The 24,172-nt window shown below is 32.5% G+C and overlaps 2 protein-coding genes across 5 annotated transcripts in view; one reads left to right on the plus strand and one right to left on the minus strand.

Annotated features, from left to right (window-relative positions):
- Positions 1 to 24,172, plus strand: part of IFT74 (intraflagellar transport 74) — an 80,965-nt gene that overhangs the window by 8,444 nt on the left and 48,349 nt on the right. For all 4 annotated transcript variants that reach the window (XM_061200472.1, XM_061200475.1, XM_061200476.1 and 1 more), the window contains 6 exons: positions 1,846 to 1,981; positions 4,164 to 4,212; positions 5,715 to 5,813; positions 5,980 to 6,040; positions 7,962 to 8,021; positions 9,200 to 9,261. In XM_061200472.1, coding sequence (XP_061056455.1) covers positions 1,846 to 1,981; positions 4,164 to 4,212; positions 5,715 to 5,813; positions 5,980 to 6,040; positions 7,962 to 8,021; positions 9,200 to 9,261 — 467 coding nt within the window. The remainder of the gene's footprint in view (positions 1 to 1,845; positions 1,982 to 4,163; positions 4,213 to 5,714; positions 5,814 to 5,979; positions 6,041 to 7,961; positions 8,022 to 9,199; positions 9,262 to 24,172) is intronic.
- Positions 14,375 to 24,036, minus strand: LRRC19 (leucine rich repeat containing 19). Its single transcript, XM_061199137.1, has 5 exons — positions 23,962 to 24,036; positions 18,241 to 18,330; positions 16,704 to 17,217; positions 15,848 to 16,036; positions 14,375 to 15,324 (listed from the first exon to the last, which is right to left on the minus strand). The coding sequence occupies exons 1-5, from the start codon at positions 24,025 to 24,027 to the stop codon at positions 14,996 to 14,998; spliced, it is 1,188 nt and encodes a 395-aa protein (XP_061055120.1). The 5' UTR covers positions 24,028 to 24,036; the 3' UTR covers positions 14,375 to 14,995.

Below are 24,172 nucleotides of genomic sequence, written 5' to 3' on the forward strand. Positions count from 1 at the left end.
ACTCAAGCTCGGACGGTAGACTAATTGCAAACTAGAGATAATGTTGGGTCCTGTGTTTAATTCATAAGAAGAGTAGCAATTTTTGGAGGGAATAATTTTGTTAAAGTTAGGTTTTCTTAAAGTTTTAAGATTTTTCTAGAGTTTTAGGTAATATTATCAACATCATCATCAACTTACACTGAAATGATTTTTCTAAAGTCTTCATATATATGGTACTGAGCTAGGGTATCTTTTTCTATTATTCTAATAGTAAGAATTTATGCTTGTTAAATATTTATAAAAGGAATCTGAAATATATTGGCCACCTACTGTTTGCCAGGTGCTTTAACTAATTTTTGCAATTACTAAAATAGTAATGCTTGTTGTAAAACATGCAAAGGAAAAGTGTCAGAGTTCCCTCCTTCTACCCCAGGTATAACCATTGTCTAAGGTGTGATGTGTATCCTTCTAGACCTTTTACTATCCATTTACACTAACACACATCCATATATAATTGTATGGTTTTAGTATTTTCCAAAATGAGGACAGTGCTATATGTATACATTCTTATTTATCTTGTCCTTTTCTTTCAATAATGTATTGTAAATATATTTCTTTGTGAATACATGAATATCTACTCCATTCTTTTTAATGTGTGCAGTTTTAATTTATGCTTTCTTCTCTATACTTTCATCTGGTAAATTCTTTTAAAAAGTGATATAGTTATTTGAGTAGCTGTCATAATTATGCTTGCATAGAGCCAAAGAGGAAATTATTCAGAAGGTTTATCCACGGAGAGATTTAGCATTCTTTCCCAAAGATCACTCAGGATAATCCTGAACTCATTTCATTTGAATTTGTAGTTGACAGTATTCCTGTATACAATGTATTCTTTGGAATGTGTTACTGTTCCTGGCCCCCATACTCAAATTAATTACCAAGTACTTCTCAGAGTCACTTGAGAACTATGTTAGCTGATAGAATTTGAGGCTACCAGCTAAAAGAATTAAAAACAATCAAAACAACCAGAATGGTTGTATCTAACCTCTATCTAAAATTTCTGCTACATATTTAAATCTACTACTTTATTCTTTGGCAGAGAGTGAGAAAAAAGAAAAGAGGGAAAGGAAGATAAACAAAAGAAGGATATCTTGGAACAGTTTCAGGCTGTCCTTTATACCTTTCCATGCCTGTACATACTATATGAACTGACAAGAAGGGAGTCTTTTGACCTTTCCTCAGGGTGTATAATATTACATTAGATTCTGCAGACCTGAAGTAGAGAATCATGTAGAGTAATAATATGAATGCTTGCTGAACGTTGGAAACTCTTTAATACTTATATGGCTATCTTGTGATGTAATTATATCTTTTTTTCTCAAGATGAAAATTTCTTTATTTTTTTCTGATTTTAGTGGTAATATATACTTACTGTAATAATGTTGAAAATATGAAATTATATAAAACATAAAATAAAAATGAACTATTATATCATTATATAAGGATAAACTTTGTTACTATTTTTTAATGTAATCCTCCAGACTTTATTTTACAAAAATGGAATTATAACCATTTCCTATGGTTAAATAAGAACAAATAGGTGGACATTTTGCTCCTTTCCAGTTTGGGAGTACTATAAATACATCTACACATAGAATTTTAAATTTTAAAGAAATGTATTATTTAATTATCATAGAATTTTAGATGTTAATTTTATTTAATATTTCAGGCATTTAAAAATGTAAGGAAAATTTTACAAATTATATAGAATCTTAGTTTTTTTTAATATTCTCTTTGCAGTCTTAACAATATTAGAGGCACAGTCTTTTTCTTGTTTATTAAAACTGAATCTTGTTTGTCATTTAGATGCCACCTGGAACAGCAAGACTGGGCTCTCGTGGTGGTCCCATAGGGACAGTAGGAGTTCTGTCCTCTCAAATCAAAGTTGCTGATCGTCCTGTGACACAACAAGGTTTGAGTGGAATGAAAACTGGGATGAAAGGTATCTATTTTAAGAAGATGAGTATATTTTGTACAAGTATTACAGTATCATATTACTAAATCAGAATTATAGATTGAAAGAGGCTATTTTACTCAATTCTTATTCCTTGATTCACAAAATTGTAAGGGTTAAATAAAAGAATGAATGTGAAAATTCATTGTGAACTAGGGAGTTATGTACATATATTAGCTATTTTAATCTTCATTTTTATGAACATAGAAGTTTGCTATAACTTTTCCTAAATTGAAGTATAGTTGATTTACAATATCATGTTAATTTCAGGTGTACAGCACAGTGATTCAGTTATATATACATATATATGTATATATATACTCCTTTTCAGATTCTTTTCCCTTATAGGTTATTACAAAATATTGAGTATAGTTTCTTGTGCTATACAGTAGGTTCTTGTTGGTAAACTTTGCTATAACTTGAAGAAATTTGAAATAATTTGAAGAAAAGAAAAGCTCAGGAATAAAAATTAGATTTCTAGTACTATATAGAAATATTCTGAAATACTTTTTTTTTTTTGGTTTCTATACCAAAATGACACTGGTAAGGTATTTGTGTATTTATGAGAAGTGAGTCAAGAAGTGTTACTTTTGGTAATAATTAATATTCCATTATAATGCTTAAGTAAGGAAGTGAGGCTAACACATAGATTTATACTACATCTCTCATTATGCCTCTCTATGTTTAGAAAGGCATAATAATAATACTATATGTTATGATTCAGAAAGTTGGTCTATAATATATATATAATTCAAAGCATGGTGAACTGTTTTATAATGAGTTTTTTATTTTCTGTATTTGTGCAAATGACTTATCAGGGATGAAGATACTCTACTGGTACAAAGTTAATTATAAGATATCATACTACCTTCTGTAATACAGTGTATCATGTCTTTCAGGAGACTTAAATTTTCTTACTTGTATTATAATACCCTTAGCTCACTAAATATTAAAAACCAGTTGATTACTGGACTTCCCTGGTGGTCCAGTGGTTAAGACTCCATGCTTCCAATGCATGGGGCGTGGCCTCAATCCCTGGTTGGGGAATAAGATCCTACAAGCTGTGTGGCGCGGCCAAAAGATGAAAAAAAAATAATTGATTATTTAGAAATGCTTGCTTAATAATTATCAATACTGTGAAGGAAAATGAGTCAAAATTTTGTGGTTGTTTAGTCTTTAAAAATGTCTTCATAGAAGTGTTTATGTTTAATATTACTTATTTAAAAACAAGGGTAGAAACATACTGCAATTCTATAAAGAATTCATCAAATTTTATTACTGTATTAATTTCTCCTTTAAAACAGAACCAGTATCATTTAAGATAGTCATTTTCTGCTTCAAAGCCTTGTGCGAAAGAGTTCTGATTGTTACCATCATGCACCACTATCTGCTGTGACTTTTGCTCTTACCTGTTCCAATTTCTCATTTCCCATTCTAGTGAGACATTCTCTCCCTCTTCTCAGCATAGACCTCAGTCAGTACTCCCTAGCCATTTCTCTCATGCCTTGCAGGGCACTTCACCTCTCTCAAAGTTTGGGACATTTAACCTAGGAATACTTTTTTAGTCCTACTGAAATGTGAGATTATGTTTCTTTCTAAAAAGTCTCTGAAAAAATTATGTAAAATCATAATATCTTGCCTACATTGAGAAATTTGTAGTCTAAATCTGCACTGTCCATTATGATAGCCAATAGCTATATGTGGCTATTTAAATTTAAATTAATTAAAATTAGGTAAAATAAAAATTCACTTCCCAGTAGCACCAGCCATATTTCAAGTGGTCAGTATTCCCATGCAGCTACTTTATTGGACAGTGCTGCTATAGAATATTTCCATTGTTGCAGAAAGTTCTTTTGGTTAGCCCTGTTCTAGACCCCCTTAGACCCAGTTTCCATTCAGCGAACCTGACCTGTAGAGTCCACTGTTTTTGTTTTTTTGTGTCCGCTGTCCTAACACTCTTTGTGGTCTTAATTCAAGCTTCCATTATGTCATGATGCTAAGATATTAGTTCTCTTTTCTATTTCAGTGCTTCTTCCTTATTTTCAGATTTACTGGGGCATTTGTGAGCACTATTAGAGAACTGTTGAGTGTAATTCTGGTTGTGCTTTTGATTTGCTATTTTGGTGGCATTTTCAAACTGAACACTAATACTTAAAAAAATGTTTTTTAGGTCCCCAGAGGCAAATTTTAGACAAATCTTATTATCTTGGGCTTCTTCGGTACGTTAAATACTTTTTTTCTATGCATGATCATGAAGTTTTAACTATGGTACTTATTAAGATAATTAGGTTGTAAAGCAATTATACTCCAATAAAGATTAAAAAAAAAGATAATTCGGTGTCTGTTAATTCCTAAGAATTTTGTATTCTAACATCATTTTTGGTTAATTTGGCTGTAAATAGATGTCATCACAAAATGTGGTGATACAGTTAGGCTGAGGTTTTAAATTTTATGTATTTGAATGTATGTGAACTATATATTTCAAGTTCACTGTTTTTCATTTAATAATAATAATCTTTTATGCTTCTTTCACTAGTTATTCTGAAATATATTATTCATACATATATGTATTAATGATAAAATATATATGCTTATTTATAATATATTTAGTACAGAGTTTTAAGTAAGTATGTATTTGGTCAGTTGCTATAAATGTGGCCTAATTTTAATTAATTCATAAGCTTTGTTACATATCTCTAAGTATGCAGCTCTAAATTAAGAACTCTTTTCTCTTTCTATACCTACCTTTTTCTCTGCTCAGGTGTCCTACTTTCTTATCTCCATTTTTCCATTACACTTTGTTTTCTTGTTGGCTCATCCTCTATATCTTCTTTCTCTCTGACTTGCATTCCATTTAATGCATCCTTCTATAGTGTCCTGAAAGCTCTGTTTTCTTTCTTAGTCCTTCTTAATTCTTTTGTTGTTCAATTACCTGAATCCTTTTGATTCTCAAACTCCAGAAGGCAATAGGAGAAGGGTAGGTTTTTTCCATCTGTCCTCAAAGCTGACATCAGTAAGAAAGATAGTGAGGCCATCAGTTGAATAGCATCTTTTGATATCCAGCCACTTTTTAATCAAAAGAAGAGAAGGTGATAGAGCTATTTCTCATCATTGCATTGCCTCTCTTCTCCAGGATTTGTGCTTCTGTATTAAAAAATAGTTTTACCTATTTGTGTAGTTGACTGTAGAGCAGTGGTTCTCAATTGGCAGTGATTTTGCCCCCCAAGGAACATTTGGCAATTTTTAGACACATTTTTAGTTGTCATAATTAGGTTTGGGGGGTGCGCCACTGGCATCCAGACCAGAGATGCTATTAAACATCCTACAGTGCACAGAATACCACCCCCCTACCAAAGTATTATTCAAAGACCTAAAATGTCAATAGTGCTGCTCTTGAGAAACCCTGTCCTAGAGGGTAGCAAGAGCTGTAAGGGTGACAATTAGGTATCTACTTCTGTCTTAGATTGTACCAGTTTGCCCAGGTTTCCATTCCAGTACTGTTTCATCTTTTTTAATGAATAGAGAACCTATATCAGTTTATCAGTTGGGATATACCTCCTTAATCAAATAAGCCACTTAAATTGTTTTTCTTTTTTTAGTGAAATTTCACAAAATCATTTATATTATTGTTACACATTTATGAAAAGTTTGTTTCGTTTAACTAGAGAGACTGTTTTCTGGATTGGAAGTATTACTGACTTTTTTATTTCTTTTCACTTAGAAGTAAAATAAGTGAACTTACAACAGAAATCAATAAACTTCAGAAAGAAATAGAAATGTACAATCAAGAGAATTCAGTATATTTGTCATATGAAAAGAGGTGAGTAATTTTACAGTTAAAGTATGCAAGATATGTTTTTATTATGAGTAACATTTAATATAGTATGTATCAGGAGTTTAATACTGAATTTGTAGTTATACATAATATTCATAATGTTCATCTGCCTATTTATGTATTTATGAATGTTTTTATTTTATGTTTCCAGAGCTGAGACTTTAGCTGTTGAAATCAAAGAGTTTCAAGGACAACTAGCAGACTACAACATGGTATTTGTTCTTTTCTGAATTTCTTTTGAATATTTTCATTGTTTTTTACCAATTTAAAAAATGTTATTTTAAATACCAAATAATACATGAATACATGCGTAGTGAGAAAGATTGAAACCATAGAAAGTGTAGATATTAAAGTTTCCCTTTGCTTTCTCCCTCCTTTCCCTCCCCAGAAATAATTTGGCTTAACAGATTGATAAGTATTCTTCAAGCCTTTAAAAAAAAAAAAAAAAGAATTTATCAATACTTAAAAATACAGAAACATGCACACGTTTTTTCCCTAACAATGTTAAAATAATAATTTTTAAAGTAGATAAAATTTATTGGGTACTAGCAATGTCATTACTTTAAAAATGTTTTTGTCTTTCTATGGAGTGTTGTCATCATGAAATTTTAAAAATTTAATTACTTAGTCTACAAATTACCTTCATCAGTGTGTTTCATTCAAAATAGTGTTTGCCTTCTGTCAAAATAGAGTATCTAACATAAACATAGTTTTGCTTCCTAATGTGGACTTCCAGAAGATGCTTCCTAATGTGGATTTCCAAAAGAAATGATCCCGTTGGCAGTGTTGATTACTGCCTCAATCTTTGGGGTAATCTTGGCCCCATGAAAATTTCTAGTGGCAAAATTTTCTTCCTTCCTACTCTGTAGGTACTTTAGGCAGCAGTGGTCTCTGGACTTATTGAAAACTTTTATCTCACTTCTCCAACTAAAAAATAGTGTTACACAAAATAAGAAACATGCCACCATAATGGTTAGGTAAATTATGATATACCTACTTGATATTGTTACATTGTACTCATAAACAAAATTTCTCTGAGTATAGTATATTGTAATTCTCACATTTGTTGGACTTTATAATCCATAATATTCTGTAAATGATGTTCTGTTCTAAATATGAGAAAAATAGTTTTTTATAAAATATAAAAAGACATTAGATGAAAGGGATTTTTAGTTGTACTGGAATGCATTAGGTAAGTTACTTAATATAAAAATATTAATAACATGTAAAATATGCTGTTTGTAGGTTTTTCTCTGATACAGAGAAAGCAGTTAGTTAGCCAGGTATCCAACATACAGTAAGGTCTCAATAAATATTAGAGCTCATTAGCACTTATTATTCATACCACAAGTGAAAACATGATATATAGTAATATATATTACATTAGGAAAGCTTAGTCTTTTAAAATCAATTACATCCAGATAGTTTGCTTTTAGTAGCCTCCTGTTCAGATTCTGGCTCTACAACTTGCTAAATTTCTGTATCTGCAAAATGTGGACAAAATATCTACTTCATAGAGTAATTGTGAAAATTAAGTGAAATAATACATCTAATAAGTTCAGAACAGGGTTTGGTACAAGGTAAATAGGTAAATATGTTTGCTATTCCTGTCATTGCCTAACTCTTTGAAGTAGGCTAACTAGTGTTCTGTTTGTGCCTTGCCCTGTTTTTTTTTTTTAATTTTTTTTTAATTTTTAGAAGACCAAGAAAATCATTTTACATTTACACTGGTGTAAATTTGTAAATCCGTTAACACTCCTCCCCACTGAAAAGAAAAAAAAAAGAGAGAAAGTGAGAGATCTTCCCCCAGATTTTGTCTTCTCAACATCCTTCTTTATAAGCTCAGACATCTTTTCAGAGCAGGCAAAGCTCTTTGAGGTACGATCGGCAGGAAGAGTAGTTCATTACTGCCTACTTTTCCACCCTAAAGATGTAGTTTATTGATTGCCGTAATTCATAGTATATGCTTACTTAGCTCAATATTTGTTTTTGTCTTAGAATGTAAAGTACTTGGAAGTATTAATACTTAAATGACTACTCATTAGTTGTAAGATTGAATACCTATATTATGGATTACAGAGAAAATTTATGAAGACTAATATAATATGTTTTTTTTTGTACTTTTGTTTTTAGTTGGTAGATAAACTTAATACCAATACTGAAATGGAAGAAGTAATGAATGATTACAACATGGTAAGAAAATTTATAAGTATAAGCAATAGATCTACATAGACTCCAAAACAAAGCATTTTTCTCTAGAAATAATTTGATAAACCTTATGTACCTTGGAGATAGGTATTACTCTGACCCTAAATACTACTGTTATAGTTGAGTTCCTTTAGTTGCTCTTTTAAAATTTCTTCCTGTTGGTTGGCTCTCCCAAGTGGATGCTTCAGTGTCTTTCTACAAGGCTGTGTTTGAACTGGTCTCTCACTAAGCATTAGTTAGGGAGTCCCGTCTACATATCCTTGTATATAAATTAGTTTGCAATACTTCTGGTTTAATATTTGTGCAAATGGAGCTGAGTACTCAATGAAGAGTTTTATTAGAAAGGGAGAAAATGAATAGTTACCATATGATGCCAGACATAATACTACTTCTGATTAGTAAATGAGAATTTGTGTTCAGTGGTCTTGGATTATTTGGTAGAAAACAGTAAAATGATAATTGCTAGCTTAATTGATTATAAACATTTGGAAGAAAATAACATACAACTTATAGCATAGTTTATAATTTATACAATCAAAGACTATTTTATAAAAGCATAGGATTTATAAAATGATTTTTCTAAATTGGGATTCTATTAATAAAAGCAATGATAATGTAGTGAAATTATTCTTAGCTTTAGAACACAGGAGAATTCCCAATTTAAAAACTGTATTTTTAATGCCAAATGTAAAAAGGTAAAATCTTTGTGCTTTCTTAGTTTTTTGAGATGGGTCCAACTTCTAGGCTGAATATGCACAGGTAGAGTCAACTAGGAGTACTCAGGTAAAATCCTAAATGATTTAAGAATACAACTTGCATTGGGTGTAAATTTAACATATTACTAATCAACTATTGAACACTTAATAAAATCTTGAAATTCTGTTTACATTAATGAAGTTTACATTAGATTACTTGACAGATCAGTAAACGATGAATATTTTTGGTGTGAGATTACAATGCCTGTGAAAAAGACTGTTTCTTTGTATTTGGTGTTTGTAGTGGTTTGTTAAATGAAGCATACTGTATTTTTTAAAACTTTGCCTGTGCCATTATGATTATTATAATAATCTCTAATTGGTTCATAATCAGAACAACCTTTAAAGAGATAGTTTGGCCTAATGGTAATTTTTTATCAATAACTTTTGTGTTAACTCTTTATTCAGCTTAAAGCTCAAAATGATCGAGAAACACAAAGTATGGATATTATATTTACTGAAAGACAAGCGTGAGTACAGTCCATTTAGAAATCAAACAGATTTATAAGTGACTTGTATAAGGTAGTTTAACTTCTGAGCCATTTATTTCTTTACAATTTTGTTAATTGGTTTTCCCTGATGTATTTTTTTATTTAAAAAAGTTGAATATTTGCAATACAAATTGTATTGTTTATGTATTTTTTTTTTTTTTAATTTTCATCTAGTATTTTATTTTTTTGGCTATGTTGGGTCTTCGTTTCTGTGCGAGGGCTTTCTCTAGTTGTGGCAAGCGGGGGCCACTCTTCATCGCGGTGCGCGGGCCTCTCACTATCGTGGCCTCTCTTGTTGCGGAGCACAGGCTCCAGATGCGCAGGCTCAGTAGTTGTGGCTCACGGGCCTAGTTGCTCCGCGGCATGTGGGATCTTCCCAGACCAGGGCTCGAACCCGTGTCCCCTGCATTGGCAGGCAGATTCTCAACCACTGTGCCACCAGGGAAGCCCCCTTGTTTATGTATCTTATCTTCATTCAGAGAAATAAAATTTCTATATCTTGGAGTTTAAAATCTAAGATGGATAAGAACATCTTCATCTCTACCATTTGCAATTTTAACTTGAGCTCTTTTTTTTTAAAGATTTGTTTATTATTATTATTATTTTTTTAATTTTTGGCTGCGTCGGGTCTTTTTTTTTTAACATCTTTATTGGAGTATAATTGCTTTATGATGGTGTGTTAGTTTCTGCTTTATAACAAAGTGAATCAGCTATACATATACATATATCCTGATATCTCCTCCCTCTTGCGTCTCCCTCCCACACTCCCTATCCCACCCCTCTAGGTGTTCACAAAGCACCGAGCTGATCTCCCTGTGCTATGCGGCTGCTTCCCACTAGCTATCTATTTTACATTTGTTAGCGTATATAAGTCCATGCCGCTCTCTCACTTCGTGCCAGCTTAATGCGTCGGGTCTTAGTTGCGGCACACGGGATCTTTGTTGAGGCATGCAGGATCTTTCATTGCGGCATGCAGGCTCTTCATTGTGGTGCACAGGCTTCTCTCTAGTTGTGGCACACGGGTTCCAGAGCGCGTGGGCTCCCTAGTTTGCGGCACGTGGGCTTTAGTTGAGGCACGTGAGCTCAGTAGTTGTGGCACGCAGGCTTAGTTGCCCCGTGGCATGTGGGATCTTAGTTCCCCGACCAGGGATCTAACCCTCCCCCCCTGCATTATAAGGTGGATTCTTTACCACTGGACCACCAGGGAAGTCCCTAACCTGAGCTTTTTAACTAATTCAAATTATGAGATTTAAACCCCAGTCTAATGAAACGCACATTATTATTCAGTGGGCTATTTATATTATTTCATTATTCAATTATTAATTGATAATTAGTTGTTATATTAGTAATCTAATCATAGACGTAGATTATTTGTGCATCTTTTTTTTTTTAAAGATTTAGCTGCTTCAATTTAAGCAAAATGTTGAATATCTTTTTTTTTTTTTAATTTAATTTAATTTATTTATTTATTATTTTTGGCTGTGTTGGGTCTTCGTTTCTGCGCGAGGGCTTTCTCTAGTTGTGGCAAGTGGGAGCCACTCTTCATCGCGGTGCGCGGGCCTCTCACTATCGTGGCCTCTCTTGTTGCGGAGCACAGGCTCCAGACGCGCAGGCTCAGTAGTTGTGGCTCACGGGCTTAGTTGCTCCGCGGCATGTGCGATCTTCCCAGACCAGGGCTCGAACCCATGTCCCCTGCACTGGCAGGCAGATTCTCAACCACTGCGCCACCAGGGAAGCCCCCTGTGCATCTTTATATATAACCTGGTTAAAGACCAAATACCAAGTAACTCTGAGTTTGGTTATAAGGTAAATGTGGCAGTGACAGTATTGCCTACAAAGATAGTAAATGGATGTAGTGTAGTTATCTTAGCCCATTTGGGCCGCTATAACAAAATACCGTAGACTTGGTTACTTATAAACAACAGGAATTTATTGCTCACGGTTCTGGAGGCTGGGAAGGCCAAGATCAAGGCACCAGTATAGTCCTATTCTGGTGAAGGCCCTCTTACTGGTTCATACCTAGCGCCTTCTCAAGGTATCATCACATGGTAGAAGGAGCTAGGGAGCTCTGTGGGATCTCTTTTATAAGGGCACTGATCCCATTCATGAGGATTCCACCCTCATGACCTAATCACCTCCCAAAGGCCCCAACCTGCTAATACCATTACCTTTGGTGGTTAGGATTTCAACATATGAATTTTGGAGGGACACAAATATTCAGACAACAGCATTAGTTAACATAATTATTCTTTATTGACTTTTTGACCTTAATTATTGTCTAAAGCAGTGCAAACAGAAGATGAGCTATTTTGTACATACTAATACTGCACACATTTTGTTCCATAACTTATCAATATTAATTTCCTTGAGAGCAAGGATAATAATTAACCAAAATTATGTAACATCAAACATACTGTCATATTACGTCTGCATGTACAGTACATATCTGATGAAGAATAGGATGTTAAATATAAGGATGAACTATTTGAAAGATAAATGTAATTTTCTATTGATGAAAAACAAAAGAATCTCATTTTCCCCATCTATCATTTGATGCTACTATAAAGTGCTATCTTTTTTTTTTTTTGGCTACACTGGGTATTAGTTGCAGCATGCGGGATCTAGTTCCCTGACCAGGGATTGAACTCAGGCCCCCTACATTGGTAGCACAGAGTCTTAACCACTGGACCACCAGGGAAGTCCCTAAAGTGCTATCTTAAAAATTACAAATATACTGAAAGTCTCTTCCCTTTTACAAAGAAAATTCCGTATTCATGGTGACCAAGCACTTACTTGAAAACTTCCTTTTTGTTGTTGTTGTTCTGGTTTTAGACCATTTAGCAAATATTTATCATTTACTACATATAAAATACTTTCCTAGGTACCTAAAGAATAAGAAATAATAAGCTATAACCTGTTGAGGACCTTATATAGTTTAGAACATTTAGGTCCTCATTTATTTCATCATTTATCTGCAAAGTTATATGATACCCAGGTCAGATTTATAAATATTATATGTACATGTTTTATAGATATTTTATCCAAAAAGATAACTCCCAGATTATAAATTTAAGAATTTCATAGGTTTTTATGTCTATTTGGTTCATTTGATTAAGGAAAATGTTCTTAAAATAAGGTACTTTGTCCTGAAAATGTCAGCAGTTTCAAAACTTAATATCTGTAGTTTGTAACTAAGGCTGAGTGAAATATGTTCTCCTGACCCTTTAAGAGGAAATTTAAATTAAAAACAAAGTTATTTTTATAAAGTTTATTTTTATATATCACAGGAGGATAGATTTATTTCATGTGTTAATCAGATAGCCAACATCTTAATGACACGAGACTTTACCTTGACTCTGTACATTCAAAGGGAGCAGGAAATGTCATACCTTGAGAAAGCAGGTATAAAAATCTTGTTTTTATTCTCTTCTCTTTTAGTACCACCATTTACTGTGGTATGAGACCATCTAGTTTATTATGGAACACCTATTTTTAATAAATTGGTTATAGTATATAGCCTCAATATGTTACTATGACGCCTGTGGCTTTAATTCAGTTTCATGTGCCTGCTTGAACTAATGATTCTCTTCCAATTCTAATGTCTACACTTTTCTAGTTTGGTGTTAGCTAAAATCATTTATCCTTTAAAAATATATGTAATTATAATTTTAAACCCATTTATTTTTCTTTGTTTAGTCAGATATCTATTGAATACCCAATATTTAATTATAAGAGGCTTTTGAATGTAAGAGATGAAAGGTAGTTTTTGCTCATTCATATTATATTCCATTTTACTACATTTCTCAAATATGAATATTTGCCTCAAATTAAGAAATGATATTTTGGTAAAATGATAGGTTATTTAGAAAAAGATGCCTTACATTTTTAAAGTTATCTCACTCTTATAATTGAGATTTAAAACCATAACGTATAATTTACATTATCTGTTAGGAAATATTACACGTAAGACATTTATATCTTTTATTGAAAACATGTTCCTATAAATACAAATACGCATTACAAATGAGTCAGTTCTTTTATTTCACAGGGTGTATCATCCAAAACAGTTTTTATTTTCCTCAGTAGACATTTGAACTGAATTTAGTATTGATATAACCTTAAAAATGACTGTTTTTAGGATATAATGTACATCTACATTATTTTTAGTCTCTTTTTTCTAAGAAATTATCAGGTGTGTACATGTGTTAAAAACTTTATGTTATAGAGAATTTTGAATATACACAAAAATTAAATAGTGTATTTTACTCCTATGCACCCATCTCCATCAGCTTTTATCCAACCCTGCTCCATCCACACCACTAGACACTGTTCCCTTCCCTGTATAATGATGAAGAAAATTTAAAACCCCATATTATTTAATCCATAAATATATTTCAGTGTTTTAGAGATATTCCTTTCTCTAAAAGGTATAAATACTGTATACTAAATTTCCCCACATATGGAAGGTAAAAATGATAGATTTTGTTACAGTTTTTAATGCCACTATTTGCATTAAGTTGTTAAAATTATGATTGTAGCCAATTGTTTATAAGGAATTGGCAAATAATTCACTTTAGACTCTTCCTATAATAGTCTCAAGGCCAGTGTTCTTTGGACCATTATTGTCCTATGAGCTATTAGTAGCCATACATCAAAGAAAAGTTTTTGTTGTCAAGGAAGTTTGGCAAATTCTTAATATTTTGCTCTTGAAGAGCAGAGAGCAGTTTAGTTTAGTAAAGCCTTGGGTAAGTCCTATAGTAAAGAAACTTGTTTGACTTTGTTTAAACCCAGTATTTCCTAGTAATTCTATAGCAGTTTGACCATGTACCTTTTAATCCCCCACCCTGTAAATACTTCTGAATGTCTCTCTGGAAGTTAATGTTCTAGAAGACAATTTGGGAAACATTGCTCTATCTACGGCATCCCAAAGAACTGACCACGGACCAACTGAAGATTCCTCAGCCACAGCACAGAATCATTTGAATAAAAATCTCCTAAAGAGAGGCAGAAATAGGTATTTTTAAAAACAAGATTCATAGATGATTCCCACTTTGGAAGCACCATATTATTCAATTGTGACAGTCATGCATTTTGATGACAGTCTTTCTTTGTAACGAAAATCAAGAGATTGTGCCTGGACATTGTACCTGTGCTTTAAATCGCTACTAAATTTTCAGAAATTTGTTGTGCCAATTCAGGAAGCATTTAAAAAAATTTAAAAAGCATTTTCCAATTCCATGAATTCATTCTATGGGCATAAAATCAACCTTAGTGTGTTGTCAGTTTAAACTATCTCTGTTCTTCACTTTGACTTGTGATAAAATTCCAAAATCTTTATTTCTTTACTGATTCCAATCAGTAAAACTTTAATATGTATTACATCACATATCTGACTAATATGAAAATCTGTTCATTTTAATTAATGAATAATTTACCTTAGGCCTTTTCCTACTGTTATGTATGGTCCCCTGAATACTGCTGAGAATAGTAATGCTAGTATTTTAACTGTTAGCTAACAAGGAGTGGCAGTTACTGTATTTGGACCTACTTGCACAATGCCAATGAGAAGAGCATAATTTTATGATATTTATGTGTGTTGCAATTAATATGATGGTCTACTAGCTATAGTTCAGTATGTCATGTATCAAAATCTCCATGTCTGAACTGTGAGTGAGCTGTTAACATTTTTTAAAGAATCAAACATTGAAAGAAATTAATTTTCTTCACATAATTCATGAGTATCTATGTATTTGTCTTCAATAAACCCATCATCATCTACCACAAATTGATGTAGTTGTTCAAATATTACTGTAGTTTCTTTGGAGCTTGTGTCTGGTATCTGTGGAGGAGGACTTGGATTTCCGGTAAAACTATCTTCATAGGTTTCTGCTTCATGCTCTCCCAGGCGATGATGATTGTAACTAAGCAGAAAATTATACCATACTGGACATTTGATAGCAATTGAAATGAGGAGTGAAGTCATCAGTACAGTGACTACAACACTGACAAGAAAAGCCCAGCTTTTTCCTTGAGATTCACGTTCTTAAATGGAATACCGAGAAAGAGAGGGTGGGGGTAGTTTTGTTAAATTGACAAAAATAAAATAATCATAATTACATGTCCTAATAACTCCCCAATATTGGTATTAGAAATAAATGTACATAATCTTCTTTAAGCAAAAGTTACTAAAACTGCCAAAAATAAAGATATTTCATAGTGTGGTGAAAGAATACCTTTTTTCAAAATATCTACCTGTCTTTGCAGGTATTGTTTATCCATTCACCTAGGGACATTATTGATTTATACCTGTTAAGAATTGTGACTTAACTAGTTAATACCAAGGCTCAGAGAAGTTAAATATCAATAATTTGCATAACGGCATTTGACTGATAACTAGCAGAGCCTACTTTAGAAACCCAGTGTTTTGTCAGTCTTTTCTTGGGTGGAGGAATTGTTCTTTTACATTGTTTCTAGAAATTTAAAATACAAAAAAATAATGAGAACTATCTCAGTTTATTTGGTATGCTATCCTCAGCAATATTATCATTCAAAACCAGTACATTACCTGAATTTCTTGTTAAGTTGTTCAAAAAACTATTAAATGTTGAATTGCTAATGGACTGAAAATGAATGTAAAGATCTTCAGTTATAGATGAAGGAAATTTTGAGTAGCATTCAGCCTTGTAGGGTACTGTTTTGATATTGTAGCACTTCAGTATATCCGGATAGCTGCACATGGTGATGTTCTCATTTTCTAGTAAATTAGAAAGAATAAGATTTATTATGGAAAATAATATTATTATGGTTAATAAATTATTATGGTTAACAACATTTTATAATTTTTTATCTAGAATTTTTTGACATATTTATCTGTCGTCATTAAAGATATTATAAAAAGAAACTGTTGTATTTGCCTAGAAACACAACGAGGGAAATGCCCATTTCTGTTTATTATGTTATAAATGTAGCTTAAGTGCAGTATCTGTTTATTGTTTAGTTTGTCTGTGTTAGTAAAGTAAAAATGTTATGATTTAGATTATGGTGAACATCTGGAACATGGCATGTAGTTTAGAAAGCAGGGCACCTGTTTTCACCTACTCTCTGACAAGATATCCTAAGAAAAGGAAGTGCTTTTAAAAATTAGTCTTATATATTGAAACTGCAAACTTAGTATACAAAGTGACAGTTTCATCTCATGTATATATAGAACATTTAAGTTTCTTTTCTTCTTTTTCTTTTTTTCTGGAGAGGCAGAGGGAGAGCTTATATTCAGCAATTGCTTTTCAGTGTTTCTTCTTGTTTCCCTTAAACAGGAATAGTTTCCTTTTCTTTTAGACATGAAACAAGAGACTTTTCTGGGGTAGAACAATCCAAAATCAATCACATTTTGGTTTTGACTAATTTAAATTATGATTGCTTACCTAGTGTCACATTCGATGTGTTCAACCAGTTTTGCAAATTCAGTAGACTACAAGAGCAGTTCCACGGATTTCCGTATAAAATTATGAATTCCAGATGAAACAGTTGTGGTACATCAAGATAGGTTATCAAATTGCCTTGCAGATTCAATAGTATCAGGTTTTTTAGAGGCACAAATATATCAGGATTCAGTTGAACTATTTTGTTTTGGCAGAGATATAACTGTTTTAGTTTATCTAAGCCTGTAAAGGCACCCTGTTGAATTATGTGGATGGAGTTTCTACAGATATTTAAAATTTCTAGATGGGAGAGGTTACCAAAACTATTATTATGTAGGATAATGACATTGTTCTTAATCAAATAGAGCTCGGTGAGTAAAAAATATGTCTGTAGAACTCTTGTATCTGTAACATTCAGAGTAATTTGGTTATAACTGAGGTCAAGTATAGTAACATTTTTATTGATATTTGCTGGAATCAAAGCATAATTCTTTGCAGTGAAATTACATTTGACTTCCTAAAAAGAAAATTAGAAATGCATTAATAAGGAAAAATGCTAGCAGAATTTCCCAAATTTTCATATGCAGGCAATTAGACATTAGAAGGAAATACTTTTAGAAAAAAATCTACTATCTAATCTTTTGATGTTAAAGTATGGAAGAGGTAAAGCAAATACTTTTTTTTTATTAGGATGGAATGTTGAAGATTAAGGAATTCTGATATATATAATTGAGGAAGGAGATCCTAGTTTGTCATACAAGTATCTTCCAACTGTTATTAAATAATCATTACAGAAAGAAAATATTGGTATATTGCCATTTATATATGTGGAAATAAATGGTAAATAATAATTCTGTTAACTTATTTAGTATTTCAGTGTGCAAGATTGACATTTATAATGAGAAAATAATGTAAAAATGTAATTTTTAAAAATCGGAGTTACCAGCACTACATCTAGGACTATTAAATAATTAAGAAACAATATTCAATATATACCTCTATAGGGTTAACAGCTCAAAATCTGGTGTTTTAAAAGAAAATATCTTGTAACAGAAATTGAGCCATGTGTTGAATTTAAAGAGTCAGGCAACAGGAAGAAGTGCTTTCCTTATGTGGATATAAATCCAAAGAAATAGTTCTTGTTTTGACTGGTTTTGCAGTTGAAATGTCCCCCAATAATAATAATAATAATGTAACAACAGCAATTTCCCTCATAAATATGTGGTTTTTTAAAAAGTTTCCTACATTTTAAAGTGTGTTTTTTATGTCTTAACTAATCTCCGGTTTTGTAGTGAAATTTTACGTATTTTGCCTTTAGTCAGCTTTTAAAGAACTCAGTTTTTTAAAAAATGAAGACTGCTTTTGTCAAATTAGAATCTGGCTCAGAGATCACATGTTTTGAATATACACAGCTAACTAAAGAGTTTGTTTTGATAGCTTGATTTTTTTCTTCTTTCTTTTATTGCCTTCAACATTTTACTAAATCTACACAAAGTGTACCTTTGAAAATATTTTCACTAACTTGATTGTAAAAACTTACGGTTTTAGACGTCTGGCTTTCGTCTGATAACAATAGCATGGAGAGCGGCCAAAACAAGATTGTGATGCTTGTGATTTTCATATTGCAAGCCTGACAGAAAAGAGAGTATTTATATCTCATTAGGAGACTAGAACATTAGAGATTTTTTAGGACATTTTGATTTCCTTTTTTCTCCTTTTAAATCTATTTTTTCTTAAAATATATAAAATATGAAACAAGTAAATATCCCTTCACCCTCCCTGCACTCTAATCTTAAAAAACTGGAAAGCTCTTGGGGAGAATGAAAGACAGTAATTTTCAGGGTGTCTCTTTAGTTCCTAGATCTATTGAAAGGAACTTTAAAACAATTGAAGTGGTTGTACATTTTAAAATTTTAATATATGTGCACAAAAGAAAGTCCAGAAGGATATATATTTATGTATATATACACGTTTAAGTATATGCTTATATTGCTACTTCTTGATTTTTCTATTTTAGGCATTATCTATTGATATTATCCATTGACTTAACAGTTTGGGAGATGGGAGTCCTCAGCTTTCTTTCAAACACTCCCTACCTTCATCTTCAATGCATCAAATATATACTTACTGTCTCTTTACTCTCCGAGCATAGTCATTTGTAATTTTGGTTAGATGAGTACTCAGTGTTTATACTATCAGGAATGTATAAAGCTGTCAATGACTGAGCCCTGTTAACAGGATTATTATTCTGTTCCTGCACACTTATTTTCTCTAATTAATTGTCCTGGTTTTCTTTTCATGTGCTTAGGGTTTTTTTTTTTTCTCATTAATTTATACCCAAACTGTCGCTAGCAAATCACTCAATAGTTTATGTATATTAGATAGTTTAATCTGTTTCATTTGCTTGAAGAAGTCTCTCCCAGAGCCTGCTGCCATGCTCTGATCTAGATGAGCTGATCACTAGGCCCTCTACACAGCCGTTGACTTCCACTCTCCTTCCACCCTCATTGTAGAGACTCCCTTTTGCCCTTGTTACTGGATTCCTGTTTTCTAGAATGCCCTGTCTTGGATTACTGCCTTTTTTCCATGGAGCTTCCTGCAGGAGCTTCCTGAGAAGGTCCATAGAAGAGAATTTTTTTTAGACCGTGAAAAATATTTTGTCTAGAAATAGAACTCTAAGTAGGAAATAATTTTCCCTCAAAAGGTTGATAGCATTGCCCCATTGTCTTTGGGTTTCTAGTATAGTCATCCCTCAGTATCAGCAGGGGATTGGTTTCAGGAGTCCCTACAGATACCAAATCTGTAGATGTTCAAGTCCCTTACGTAAAATGGTACAATATAATGAATACAGTGGACCCTTCGTATCCACGGGTTTTACATCTGTGGATTCAACCAACCATGACTGTATTACTGTTAAGAACTGTGATGCTATGCCGTTCTAATTCTTTATCCTTTTATGTAACTTGCCGTTTCTTAACCCCAAAGCTTTTTCTTTGCTCTACAATAATATATAGTTAGAGGTGTACAGTATAGTGATTCACAATTTTTAAAGGTTATACTCCATTTATAGTTATTATAAAATATTGGCTATATTCTCTGAGTTGTACAATATAGCCTTAATATGGATATTCTGAAATTTCATGATCCTTTGTGAGAGTCTGTTTTCATTCATGAAACTGGGCAGTTGGTGGGCACTTTCAATCTGGAAACAATGGGAAATTTTCTAAATTATTTGATTGATGGTATTGATAATTTTCTTCCTCATTAAAAAAAAAAAAATCTCACTTCTCTTTCTAGAACCCCTTTAATTAGGTGTTGGATCTCCTGGTATGATTTTCTAATTTTTTATGTTTACTCTTCCACATTTCATCTCTGTGTGTTTTTGCTCTGCTTTCTGGAACTTTATCGTCAAACTCTTCTATTAAAGTTTTCTTTTTCCTGTCATCTTCTTAATTCTAAGCTCTTTTTGTTCTCTGAAAATTTCTTTTGTAGTATACTGTGGTATGAATATATTTTTTTCCTTGTTTTTTCTTGTCGTATCTCTTGTTTTCTTTTTCCTTGAATAGCCTTTGTACCCTCAAGTTGTGCTTTTCCAGTTTATTTTTATAAGTATCCTTTATGTTAGAGGTTTTCTTTTGAACTTTGTGTATCTGTTAATATTTGGTTTAGGACTTACATATAAGAGTGGGAAACGAGAAACCTGATGGGAAACTGTGCATTTGTGTGGTTCTTATTAACTTTGTTATTATTTTTTGGCCACGCCGCATGGCCTTTGGGATCTTAGTTCCCTGACCAGGGATCGAACCTGTGCCCCATGCAGTGGAAGCGTGGAGTCCTAACCACTGGACCACCAGGGAACTCCCGGTTCTTACTAACTTTAGATCTTACTGTAGAGTGACCTTAATGGACTGTTTTTTGGGGGAATCCCTAAATGTCATTATCTTTAGATTGTTTCTCTTGGGCTGCTTGGATTCCCCAGAATGACATTTTTAATCTACTGCCTGAAAAGGTGAGGCCAAGTAGCCAGCATTCTGAGAGCTTAATGGTGGAAAAGGTGGGTTTATCTCAGTAATTAGTAAGTAAACTTTAACTTACTCTCCCTGCTTTTGGCATAACGTCCCTGCAGTCACTTGTGCCTAGTGCCCAGATTCCATTTGTTTTATTTTCCCCAGAGCAAAAAAACAAAAGCTGTATTTTTCTGCTTAGGTAGGAGAAGACCTTTACCTGGCTGGGCAGTGTCAGGGAGAAAGACTTTTCAACTATGTTTCAGCCCCTCCTTTTCTACTTCCAGAATATCTGGTACTGCCAATCTGTGGGCCATCTAGGGATTCTGCAGTGTAAATTAAGTGGCTTCTCAGCTTTCCCCACTGCTGGCTTGGGAGAATTTTGCTTTCCCAGTCAGTTTGCACTTAACTTTTCGCTTTCTAGTTTCTAGATTTTATTGCTGTTTTTTCCTCTTCCATTCTTTTTGTCGTTATGAGTTTATATACTTCAAATTACCTTTTATTTTCATTTTAGTAGGGTTTTGGACAGGAGTCAAAGTTAGTGGGTACATTCAACATGCCATGTTTAACTGGAAATTGCCATTTATTTCAGTAATTCTTCTTACTAAATACTTTCCATTTAGTCATTTTATTCATGACCTTGATATTTCTTATTTTTATTTCTGTTTTCTTAAAGTCAACATTAGAAACTGCTGCATAAAGCAACTATACTCCAATAAAAATTAATTTTAAAAAGATCTATTAAAAAATAAATAAATAGGGACTTCCCTGGCGGTCCAGTGGTTAAGACTTCGCCTTCCAATGCAGGGGGGTGTAGGTTCAATCCCTGGTCGGGGAGCTAAGATTCCACATGCCTTGCGGCCAAAAAACCAAAACAGAAAACAGAAGCAATATTGTAACAAATTCAATAAAGACTTTAAAAAATGGTCCACATCAAAAAAAATAAATAAATAATAAATAAATAAATAAATAAATAAGAAACTGCTGCAAACAAATGATCTGTTTGAAATGATATGAATATGTCCTGTTACTATCATCCTTAGTGGTTAAAATTTAGTCTTTTGAGCCTTCTTATAGCACTTGTTACAATTAGTGGTTAAAATCCTTCGTGGTTAAAATTTAGTCTTTTGAGCCTTCTTATAGCACTTGTTACAATTAGTTGCTTATGATTTTTTAGGAAAATTTATTCCACGAGAGCAGGAGGTAAGAAACTACTCGGTGAGCAAGATTCATTTCATGTTACTAAAGTCTGTTGCTGCATTAGCAATGAGGAATTTATTGTTATGCCAGTACTGGTCTATTCTAGTTAACTTCCTCATTGCCTTCCATCTGATGATCTGTTTATGTTTATTCCTTTTCCACTTTCTTTCTTTCCATGGCTAAATCAAAGTTTGAAGAAAAAGCCACTGTTCTCCTAGATTTTACAGTTTGAATGTAGATCATAATAGAATCCCTTTTAGAGTCAGAAATGAATTCAAGCTATCACTTATTCCAGACCACTGCCCACAAAAGGGGATCCCTAAATCATATATAAAAGGTAGTTTACCCGTATTTAGTGATTTCTAGGAATAAGTATGCAACCTCCCCAGTGGCTTGTTTCAGTATTTCTCAATGGTGTAGTGAAATTCTTCCTGATGTTTTTGTAGGATGCCCATGTGCGTAGGGCAGTGGTAAGGGAAAAGTGCTTCTTTTTTTTTCCCCGGGAATAAATAGGATAAGGATGAAAAAAGGAAGCAGATAGGCTACAAAGAAAATTAACTAAACTAAAGAGTTTATGTGGAATAGAAGCAGCCGGAGAAGGTAATGGAGGTCGGGTGGGACTGTGAGACTTTGTGAAAATGGAGACAGAGGATTGTCTTGTATTTATTATCTTTATCATCTGTGTTATACTAATAATTGTCTTCTCCAGTATGCTAAAGTGAATAAAATCGTAAGGGTTAGAAAAGGAATCTTTTTTTTCCTTCTATTTGATAAATTTTAGAGTTAGAAACTATATATACTTAGAGCTTAAGGTAGATTGTGTACAAGAAAGCAGTCAACAGATCTAAACCATTATTAGGTCTAAAGCTATGAAATGCATTGATTGAGCTGCAAGGTCCATGGGGCTTTTCATATATTTGTACATGTTTTGAGAGGGGAAAGATTGAAAGACGGGGTAGATGGATGTTGACCATCACAACACTAAATAGACAAATCCTTAGACAGCAACATTTGCTAGCTTTATTGGCTATCTTGAAGACATCAGATTGGCAGAATAACTAGCCGGTAGATTATGCAGAAATTGTTCTTGAGTCAGTTTACCCTATTTAAAAAGTTGATTTAAAAGGAAACAGTTATTATTGCCTTTTTCTCCCTTTGGATTTTTTTCTCAATTTGATATTTATTTTGAAATGATATGTGGGCTTGAGTTTAGTGATTAAAAAATAGAGAAAAAATGGAATATCAGGTTTTTTTAAAGACTGTCTTACAAAATTAAGTGCCCTTTTTTATAGTCTATAACCTATATCACAGAAAAAAAGATTTTCACAAAAGGAAATGGTAGATATTGAAAAAGAAACAATGTTCTTCTTAGTGCAGTTTCAAGTACAAGTTTCTGAGAAGTTTTTGGTCGTGTACTTTATATGACTATTATATACCATGAAATAAAAAGATACTGCAATTATTTTGGTTTTGTTAAATAAAATGTATATACTGTAATACAGTTTTGTCATTAAATATTTTAGATATTTATACCAGAATTCAATGTATTTGGAGTAAGGTATTAATAATTCACAATTAACTTCTCTCTTGCAATTTTATAGAACTTTTTTTTTCAAATTTAAAAACGTTTATAATGGAAACTATCAAGAAAAAACCTCTAAGTAGGATAGTCATTGCCCAGTTTCAACAATTATCACCTGGTAGTCAGTCTTTTTTCATCTTACAAATTTGTTTTTAAGTTAATATCACTTCGAAATGCTCTGTGAGTAACATATTTCAAAATAAAAAGATCTTATAAATTTGATTGGCTAGATGAAACCTTTTTTTTCCCAAAAGAAAAATACTTTTTATTACATTATCAATTTATTTGGGAAAGATTTTTTGGCCATGTCCCAGGTTTATATTTCTAAGGTAGATCTTGTGAAAAATACAATCATATTTTCTGCTCTTTCATCACTTATTAGAGACAAAGATTTTTGTATAGACTTAACAAGTTTAAATATGATTTTAAAAAATTCAACAATAATCACCAAACCTATAAATATATAGGATCTTACCTTTCCTTTTTTCTTTTGTCTCTGAGACTGGTGTGTAAGGAGTCTACTCTCTTTCTTCCACAGCATTAAAAAAAAAAAAAAGTATGTCATGTGATTTTATTTAACTTTGTTTTAACCTTTGTACCCAGTGAACAGGTGGGAAAAAAAAGAAAGAAAGAAACTAGACTTCCTTAGCAAAAGATTGACTAGAAGAATAATTTCTTAAAGTCAT

Source organism: Eubalaena glacialis, chromosome 9 (genome assembly GCF_028564815.1).
Source record: "Eubalaena glacialis isolate mEubGla1 chromosome 9, mEubGla1.1.hap2.+ XY, whole genome shotgun sequence".
Taxonomy (NCBI): domain Eukaryota; kingdom Metazoa; phylum Chordata; class Mammalia; order Artiodactyla; family Balaenidae; genus Eubalaena; species Eubalaena glacialis.

Excerpts from the sequence above, each read along its gene's own strand:
- LRRC19 (XM_061199137.1), bottom strand. The coding sequence starts at position 24,027 with ATGCTGTGGAAGAAAGAGAGTAGACTCCTTACACACCAGTCTCAGAGA. Across the intron at positions 17,218-18,240 it reads AAAGCCAGACGTCTAAAACC|GAAGTCAAATGTAATTTCAC; the intron begins GTAAGTTTTTAC and ends TTTTCTTTTTAG. Across the intron at positions 16,037-16,703 it reads CACATCGAATGTGACACTAG|AAAATGAGAACATCACCATG; the intron begins GTAAGCAATCAT and ends CTAATTTACTAG.